This window comes from Macrobrachium nipponense, chromosome 8 (assembly GCF_015104395.2).
Source record: "Macrobrachium nipponense isolate FS-2020 chromosome 8, ASM1510439v2, whole genome shotgun sequence".
Taxonomy (NCBI): domain Eukaryota; kingdom Metazoa; phylum Arthropoda; class Malacostraca; order Decapoda; family Palaemonidae; genus Macrobrachium; species Macrobrachium nipponense.
In genome coordinates this window covers 69,617,797-69,627,704 of record NC_087203.1, presented here as the reverse complement: position 1 = coordinate 69,627,704, position 9,908 = coordinate 69,617,797, and the positions used below count along the sequence as shown (strand labels likewise).

The following is a 9,908-nucleotide window of genomic DNA, read 5'->3' as shown; positions in this document are numbered from 1 at the left end:
TTCGTGTCAATGTGGACACTATTGAGCGCGCATTCGTAACCTATGCGTGAACCGTGAGTGAAGTCGTCGTGAACAGTGCGGAAGCCTCCCGGTGCGTGCCACCAAAATGGTTCAGTTATTTCTGAAATGGACCGTGAAGCCTAATTTCACCAGTAACACCTTTCATAGAAGGCTGGACACGGCTTAGCCCTATACCAAATTGTATTTATCACAGGGAAATAGTTTTTATTTGTTATATATGATTTGGACTCACAACGGTCTACAAATAGCACCCATGGTCCAACAATGAAATTGATTAGGCCTATACATAGTTTATTCATATTCTGGTGCAAGTGGCTGAGATCCTTCCCATGCAAAATCCAGCGGCAAACTGTCAAAAAATCGTTGGTTACCCGTCCACACGTGCGATCACCTGTCAGTCGGTCGAAAGAACTTTAGGTAATTCCATCAGTTCATCAGTTTTGGTGAGTGGACTGACTCCGCACACAAACTGTCAGGGCGACTGACAGGTAAACCTGTGCTTGAATACCCGGCCTTAGTTTTGTAGTCTGTAGACTCTGTTCATTGGGGGTTTCATCTAGAAATTTATATATATATATATATATATGTATATATATATATATATATATATATATTATATATATATACGATATATATATATATATAAAAATGTGTGTGTGTCGGTCTCTCTCTCTCTCTCTCTATATATATATATATATATGCAATCCACAAGATTAAATCAACATAAATAATCAGATCTCTTATTCATGCTCAAGTTTGCCTGTCAGTTGCCCTGTCAGTATGTTCCACCTCTCATGAGGGATACTTTTGGAGGACGTATTCCTCAGAAGAAGTGGTGGAACATACATCCTCCCTATGTGAACACTCTCAAGAGACTGAGAGTTTCCAGCCCTGTGATTGGCTTATCAATAGCCAACCAGGAGCGTCGTAAGGGACTGGCCTAGACATCAGATGCACGGTTGATGTGAATCTACTATAGTCTATGTAGCCCCACTCCTTATCAGCCAGCGGAGTTCCATCGCTGCTATATAGTGTTGCCACGACGAAGGCTGGGCGAGAAATGAGGGCAATGACCTCAAGTTGGCTGTCCGACTGTTAGTTCTACTCTTTACTTGTGGACGCTCATCCGTTGAACAGTCCTGAGTGGACTGACAGGTAAGCCTGAGCGTGAATGGGAATTTCCTGCGTTTTGGGTGACTGTCTGGTGGACTTCGGTTGAATTGGGATCTCCAGTTCTTTTGGAGAAAAGTTTCAGTGAGACAAAAACCTTACTACATTTGAAATAACATCATTTTATACCTAGATTAAACAGGTTTTGTGTTAGGAATATCCACTTTTTACTCTCAATGAAAATAAATTTTATTTCGACGGAACACATTTCCGTGTGGAAAAAATTGTACTGTTCATATAATAAATGTCGTTTATGTAAAAGAATACTCAGAAATGAACCACGTTTTTTTATTAATAACACATATCAGAGGGAACCACGGTTCGTAATGAAACGTGTTTTATATCTGAAGGAACCTCGCTGTATGGCAGAAAGGACGACGTTTTATATTAAAAACCTCGAACGAAGTTTTAGATTTAAATCTCGTTGTAGCATACGGCAAATCCCTCCAATATTGCCTCGCTAAGTGGCTGAGAGGTCTCGCATATTGGTGGACAATTCCATGGTTACGTACAAAGGTTAGAGAGAGAGAGAGAGAGAGAGAGAAGAAGAGAGAGAGAGAGAGAGGTGCACCGATGAAAAATGAAAGTAAACCAGTGAAAACCTTCATCATTCATAAAGGGTAGAGTATTTTTTATGAGAGGTCTAGCATATTGGAGGACAATACCATAGTTAACTTACAGAAAGAGAGAGAGAGAGAGAGAGAGAGAGAGAGAGAGAGAGAGAGAGAGAGAAGTGCACCGAAGAAAAATCTTAGTATAACGGGTGTTACGTCTGTCCGTCCGTCTGTCCTTGAATCACGGCCAAACGGCTGGTCCGATGAGCATGAAACTTGGCAGGGTTATAATGGGATTTCAAGCAACAAAAGTCACCAAAGGCGCCGGAGGGGGCGGGGTGCCTTCCCGGAAACGTGGCTTACGAATTTATCATTTCTAATTTTTGGTATACGTAGTAAATAATATGACTTTCGGTATACGTATGAAATAGGACTTACTATCGAGTAGGGGGTGGAGGGCGGGGGGGGTGGAATGGTAAGGCATAAATGGCAACAAAGAGGGTCGAGGTTGGTCAGGGTGTGGCAGAGAAAGATTGAGAGGGAGAGGAAGTGGGAGCGGGAGAGTAGAGGGGGATGTTAGGGAGAAGAAAGATGGTAAGAAACAGAGAGAGAGAGAGAGAGAGAGAGAGAGAGAGAGAGAGAGAGAGAGATCCATTCAGAGTTACCCTGAGCAAGTCAGTACAGTAATTTCTGGATGCAAGGGACAGCCAGCACAAGGTGGTGCAGGGAAGCTTCTTTGAGTTCTTCAGAGTTTTTCTGCGGCAACACCGGGTTGGTCAGCTAGTGAAAGTAATTCAGCATAGACCCCCATCAGTCATTAAGGGGTTGTGTATTTTTTATGCATTGTCTTAGATGTTGACAGAAACAGTTCACTGGCGAAATTTATTTTGCGAGATCACAACTACTATGAGATTCAGGTCCTCTGTAACACGGTTTTTTGGACTTTACTCCTTATCAAAGCATCGGATGTAGCTGAAAGTTGCCATATGTATATTTTACAACCATACACAAATTTTGTCAGCATTATCAATAACCTAAACCCGATAGTTTTAATATTTATAGAGTAAAAATTATCTAGCCGACGTCATGGCCAATGATTACGAGCCAAGAGTCGAAAAAAATTCATTACGTAAGCAAGGTAAACAAACACCTTTTGACGAAATGTTGCCCCGCCCATCCATCAGACAGAAGCTCATTCACCTTGTTCTATCGGCTCTGAAATCCAGACTTTACGAATGGCGGAACGATACATAGATGTGGGTGGGGTATCTGTGCTAGCGTAGTAATACTACTGTAGCAGTAGTGTGGCAACATTATAACAATAATATACATGAATTAAACGTTTAGGCCAACTGCTGGGATCCTTGAGGATCATTTAGCACTTCTTACAACTACTCGAGAAATGAGTTTTTATAGCCAGAAGTTAAATTTTCTAATCCAACAATGCCCATGATAACCTTCAGTGTTATCCTGAATTATAACGAGGCCAAAGTGGGTGGAGCCTTATGAAGTCATCATTCTGACGATAATTATTGGTGAAAGTTTAAAGCCAAAATACGGTACCGGCTATTTTTTTCAGTAAGTAGACAGGTAGCCAATAAATAAAAATTGCTTGACATTGGATATAGCAGTTATCAAATCAAGCTTGTCTACTATGCTTTTGAAAATTACCAACTATTCCCTACATCTTGTCAATCTGATTGTGACCTATAAAGTAGACTGTAATTTCTTAGGAAACTTATTTTGGGAGTTAGACTAATAATCGAATTGTTTTTGTATTTATAACATATTTTGTTGGTTTGTTCATTATGACAATTATCAGTGAAGAGGTTTCAGAATTCATAAAGGTGTGCTGCTTTGCTTGTATTTAAATTTGTATGTCTTTGTTGCCAGAGGTATAACCTTCGTTACGTACAGCCAATCATCCATCTAGAAAGAGAGAAGAAATGCTGTCATAAGTTACGTAATGAGTGCGTTCGAAACCTTTTCTCATAGTAAGTTGGCCCGTCTTCAAAAAAAGTCACTTTTACATTATAAGTACCAAATTTATTCAACCTACGTAATGCAGAATACAGTCAAAATTTATGTGTAGATATAATGTGTATTCTGAATAAGCGTTACATTTATGAAATGCATAGATAAAAAGTCATTGCGAAAAATCCGTGTTACAGAGGCTCTGAATCTCATAGTAGTATATTAACAGTAACCAAAATGGAACATCTCAATGATGTTAATTCAAGCTTGTCCAAGAGGTACATAAACATCTCTCTGATGTAGCCGTCTGGTACGTTTAACATCGGTTTGGTTTTCCTTATTAGACTTCTAATGAAGATGTATGTTGTGAGACCACGCGTAGAGCTATCTTTAGCCCATGGATCCAAAATATTCATAGCCTGTGATCAATAGCTGGTTCTTTTTTCCTGAGAGGAAAAAATTCGTTTGGACCTCGGTATAACAGTCTGAAATCCATTAGGTCACTTTCGTATCCCTTTGTATTATGAGAGCAACTGTTATTCCTATTCTCATTTATAAAGTGTAACATTATGACATCAGTAAGAGATCTCACTTCATTACATAAAGAGATTCTTTACGCGTGAGATCATTCGCATAATGATCATTTGCAAATTGAAAAAGATTCTAGATACTAGGTTTGGATCTCATTCAACTGTCTGTGGAATTAAGAATCGTGAGATTACGTTATCCTCTGCAATTGCTCCAAATTGCATGAACCCATATTGGAGGGAAATACTCATTCAGGAGGAACAGGAACTATGGTGAAGGTAGATTTTGGGTAATGAGATAGACGAAGTTTTAAAAATTTAGATTCCTGATAATATAAAAGGTCACTGTCCTTATTACTCGAACCCTCATTCTAACAAAAATGGTTTTCAACTGAATAAAGAAGCAGAAATAAGAGTATTTGGTCTTAAGATTTCCGTTATTCAATTTTGCTGTCGGGCAGCACCACTCAACGAACGAGAAGTCGTGGTCAAGAATTGCGGTACTTTTAAAAGTTAGAAGGGAAAGTTGTGTGTCCGAGTGCGTGCTTAGGTAAGAGAGAGAGAGAGAGAAGCATGTTCGAGTTGGCAGTGAATGTCGTAGATGCCGGGCAAATAAATTCTCGTGTTCTGAATGTTGCTTTCATTTTTGATGTTGTAGTTGTGGTGTTGCAAGCAAACAAGCAAAGATATATCGAAAACTATGGAAGAAGTCAGAAGAAAACTCATAGATGGTCTGTGAATGAAAGATGGATGAACTTGGATTCAGCATGCAGGAGGGTGAGCGCTTTCATGAGACAGGATTATTATTATTGTTATTGTTATTACTTGAGGCAAGTTTGAGTTGAATAAGTTGGACAGTTAGAGAGGAGGAGACCGAAGGAATTGTAGAATCGTATTTTAGATTAAGGATCAAAAGTTTTCGTCTCCCTCTCATGAAAGTATCTGTTTGCAAAGCACCGTGAACAGTATTGCTAATAAGTGTCTATATCTTAGCATATTGCATTCACAAACTAGCGATGCCAACTTTTTCATTTTTATTTTACACTTTATGTATTTTTTTTTAAATATTCAGGAGTGTTATCCTTCGGTTAAAAATAATTAACTTTTTTTCCAGTGGCTTTTAATTGGTAACTAGCCTTCCGGTGTAAACTCTTGATATTGCGTACAAAACGCGTACGAATAGTGTCGTCATTGCTGGACTTCACCGATCAGAGCTGGACTCTTGTTAGCACGGATTCACTCGTGCAGTTCGTGCGGAGCCGAGCTTGACCTTCGTCTGCCCTCGAAAGAACAAGAGGAGATGGACGCCATACTTCGCATCATTACCAATAGCACCTTGTTGGGTAAGTGGTACTTCTTACGTTCGTTTTGTGTTTTCTTTTGTATGATTGTATTTTACTTAACGAATTATTCTTGTGATACTCGCGCTGTATGTTTGTTGAGTTGCTGGTTTGCTGCGGTTTGGCTCTTCAGGTGACAAGAATTGAAATTATAATTCAGTTACATAGCAGGAGACATGTGAACTGTCAACGTTTGTTTCTGTGTTGATTGATTTATTTATTGGCAGCATCGATATTGCATACATGCAGATATATATGTGTAGTCATCTATTTAATTGGGTGGCTATTTCTATAACTAACCTTTTTCTATATTTTGTGAATATCAGATAAAAATGAGCCTTCAGTTCCACCTCTGAACACACTGATGAATAAAGATAAATAAATTAACAAATGCAAAGAGAATACAGACCCGAAACCGATGAATAAAGGTCAATAAGTTAGCAAATGAATAAAGAATGAAGAACCGAGCGGCCGCGGAGTTCTCAGGCACTTTGGCGTCTAGTGTGAAATCCGGTTTTGCAGTTATTTAGTCAACTTTAAAGTGACGTCGTTCAGGTAGATCGGGTTTCAGAGGCGGCCGCAGAAAATGAGGTTAGTGGTGTTGGGGATTACGACTCCGCGGGTGAATGAATTGGGAATGAGTTGGTCTGCCGCGGGATATTAGATAAAGCTCGGGTTAGCCGATGAGCACCATAACGGAGGAAGCTGTTGTTCTCTGCCAATGTAATGGAAGTAGGTAGCATCTGAATATGATAATTGATATTACTCTACAGAACGCTTTGTAGCCTCATATATATATATATATATATATATATATATATATATATATATATAATATAATATGACTGGTAAAAGTGTTCTGTAACAACAGAATTCCATCTAATAAAAGGAGCCCATAAAAACACCAAAAAGTAGAGAGAAAAGTACTATATTTCAGAGACTGCTGTCTCTCTCTTCAGGTATATGAATGAGAAAAGTTTACAGAAAAGGTGGTATTTATACCAAGAGATTCGTCCACAAGTAAGCCAATTTAGGTCACCCCCGCTGATAATCTTCCTTTAATCTTCTTAAGCGTTGGTTGAATGAACACTGCGTCGACGATGTCCGATGTCCAATTCCCTTTTGAGATGTTTCATTACCTGCTTCTCTTTTATATTAAGGCCGATTCCATCATTTGACTCTTGTACCGGCAGTTGCTGCTATAAATTACACGTGACATATTCCAGTTTATTCTATGGTTATGTCATTTATATGATTTGAAAATAGCCGAGTTCTGTTGTCCATACCTAACTGACCGTTTGTGTTGTATTAATCTCTGGGGAAGTGATTTACCTGTAAATCCGATGTAAGATTGGTCACAGTCCTGGCATGGGATCTCATATACCCCAGAGTCTTTGGGCGATGTCTTTTGTTGGACGTTAATCAGGGATTTGGCTAAGGTATTTGGGTAGGTAAATGCAAAAGGGTTGGATTTCCCAAGGGTGTGAGTTACTCTCTTAATCGTCTCCAGGTGGGGAATTTTTATTTTATTGTTGGGTGTGTCTCTGGTCTTGTCTTTAGGGGGTCGGTAGAAAATTACGTTTGCTTTTTGAATTGCTTTCTCAATTATATGGTCAGGACGTTCTTCAGTTTTTAAGGGAAAAATTATCCCCCTATTCAGATCATTTCCCTTTGGCACTTGACAAAATAATAAAGTTAGTTGAATTATGTGCATCTAATAACGTATTTTCATTCGGGGAATCATTCTACAAGCAAAAATTCGGGTGTAGTATGGGTAGTCCTTTAAGTCCTATTTTAGCCAATCTGTACATGGAATACTTTGAAACTACAGTAATAAATGCAATAAAACCCAAAAACATGCTGTGGGATGAGATACGTGGATGACATACTAACATTTTGGGATAATAAGTGGGGTAATTTTAATGAATTCCTCTCAAAATTAAACGCATTAGTGCCCAGCATCAAATTTAAAGTTGAATGGGAAACAGACAACAAAATTTACCATATACAGAAAACCAACGTTCTCACTTTCATATATTCACTACTTTAGCTATCATGACAATACTATCAAGATAGGTCTAGCTAGCAACCTATTCTTAAGAGCCTTACGAATTTGTTCCCCAGATTTCCTGGAAAAAAGAATTTGAACTAATTCGCAAGCAACTTTCATCTTTAAAGTATCCTGACCATATAATTGAGAAAGCAATTCAAAAAGCAAACGTAATTTTCTACCGACCCCCTAAAGACAAGACCAGAGACACACCCAACAATAAAATAAAAATTCCCCACCTGGAGACGATTAAGAGAGTAACTCACACCCTTGGGAAATCCAACCTTTTGCATTTACCTACCCCCCCAAATACCTTAGCCAAATCCCTGATTAACGTCCAACAAAAGACATCGCCCAGGACTCTGGGGTATATGAGATCCCATGCCAGGACTGTGACCAATCTTACATCGGATTTACAGGTAAATCACTTCCCCAGAGATTAATACAACACAAACGGTCAGTTAGGTATCGGACAACAGAACTCGCTATTTTCAATCATATAAATGAACATAACCATAGAATAAACTGGAATATGTCACGTGTAATTTATAGCAGCAACTGCCGGTACAAGAGTCAAATGATGGAATCGGCCTTAATTAATAGAAGAAGGGCAGGTAATGAACATCTCAAAAGGGAATTGGACATCGGACATCGTCGACGCAGTGTTCATTCAACCAACGCTTAAGAAGATTAAAGGAAGATTATCAGCGGGGGGTGACCTAAATTGGCTTACTTGTGGACGAATCTCTTGGTATAAATACCACCTTTTCTGTAAACTTTTCTCATTCATATACCTGAAGAGAGAGACAGCAGTCTCTGAAATATAGTACTTTTCTCTCTACATTTGTGGTGTTTTTATGGGCTCCTTTTATTAGAATATATATATATATATATATATATATATATATATATATATATATATATATATATATATATATATATATATTAATCCATTCATTCGTTTGTCCTATATGATGTTTCTTTCCGAACTGGTGGAGTCTTAGTTTTCTTGGTGTCGTGTATTAAAGCTGAATAATTGTAATATATCGCAGTACGTCCAATGAATCAAAATATTAAGAATATATAAGGTCAAAATTACGATTTATTGTTTCATGAAGGAAAAATATATATAATTTTCTCTGAAAAGCATTTGCCTAAAAAATTTATTAGATATTCTAAATTTTATGTGCCCGCTTCAAAATTTATGATACATTACCGTTCCCATGATAAATATAGTTTAATGCTATTCGCTCAAGTGTTACAGAGTAAAATAAAAGTAAAGTAAAATGTGAAGCATTTGATAATCATCTGTTGATAACTTGCTGAGACGTCTAATAATTCGAATAGTTAGTTTGTATGCTAGGATGACTACGTATATAATCTTAAAGGTGAATCTTTTCAGTTTACTGCAGAATGAAAAACGAAAAACAAAAATGACATAGTAAGAGATAAAACGGATAAGTAGAAGTTGCCAAAAACTGAAATGTGTATACATACATAAATTTCAAGACACGCACACACACACACACGCATATATATATATATATATACATACTATATATATACATACATATATATGTATATATATACATATATATATATGTATATATATATATATATATATATATATATATATATATATATATATATAGTGTGTGTGTGTGTGTGTGTGTGTGCGTGTCTTAAATTTATGTATGTATACACATTTCAGTTTTTGGCAACTTCTACTTATCCGTTTTATCTCTTAATATGTCATTTTTGTTTTTCGTTTTTCATTCTGCAGTAAACTGAAAAGATTCACCTTTAACGGATAAGTAGAAGTTAGCCAAAACTGAAATGTGTATACATACATAAATTTCAAGACGCACACACACACATATACACATATATATATATCATATATATATATATATATATATATGTATATACATATATATGTATATATATATATACATACATATATGATGTATATATATATATGTAATATATATATATATATATATATATATATTGTATATATATATATATATATATATATAGTGTGTGTGTGTGTGTGTGTGTGTGTGTGCTGTCTTGAAATTTATGTATGTATACACATTTCAGTTTTTTGGCAACTTCTACTTATCCGTTTTATCTCTTACTATGTCATTTTTGTTTTTCGCTTTTCATTCTGCAGTAAACTGAAGAGATTCACCTTTAAGATTATATACGTAGTATCCTAGCATACAAACTAACTATTCGAATTATTAGACGTCTCAGCAAGTTATCAACA

The 9,908-nt window shown here is 36.9% G+C and overlaps 1 protein-coding gene across 2 annotated transcripts in view; it reads left to right on the top strand.

The window, feature by feature from the left end:
• Positions 1-5,404: 5,404 nt before the first annotated feature.
• Positions 5,405-9,908, top strand: part of LOC135222825 (neural-cadherin-like) — a 399,888-nt gene continuing 395,384 nt past the window's right edge. For both annotated transcript variants that reach the window (XM_064261140.1, XM_064261137.1), the window contains exon 1: positions 5,405-5,589. In XM_064261140.1, the coding sequence (XP_064117210.1) occupies positions 5,547-5,589 (43 nt within the window). In that variant the 5' untranslated portion in view covers positions 5,405-5,546. The remainder of the gene's footprint in view (positions 5,590-9,908) is intronic.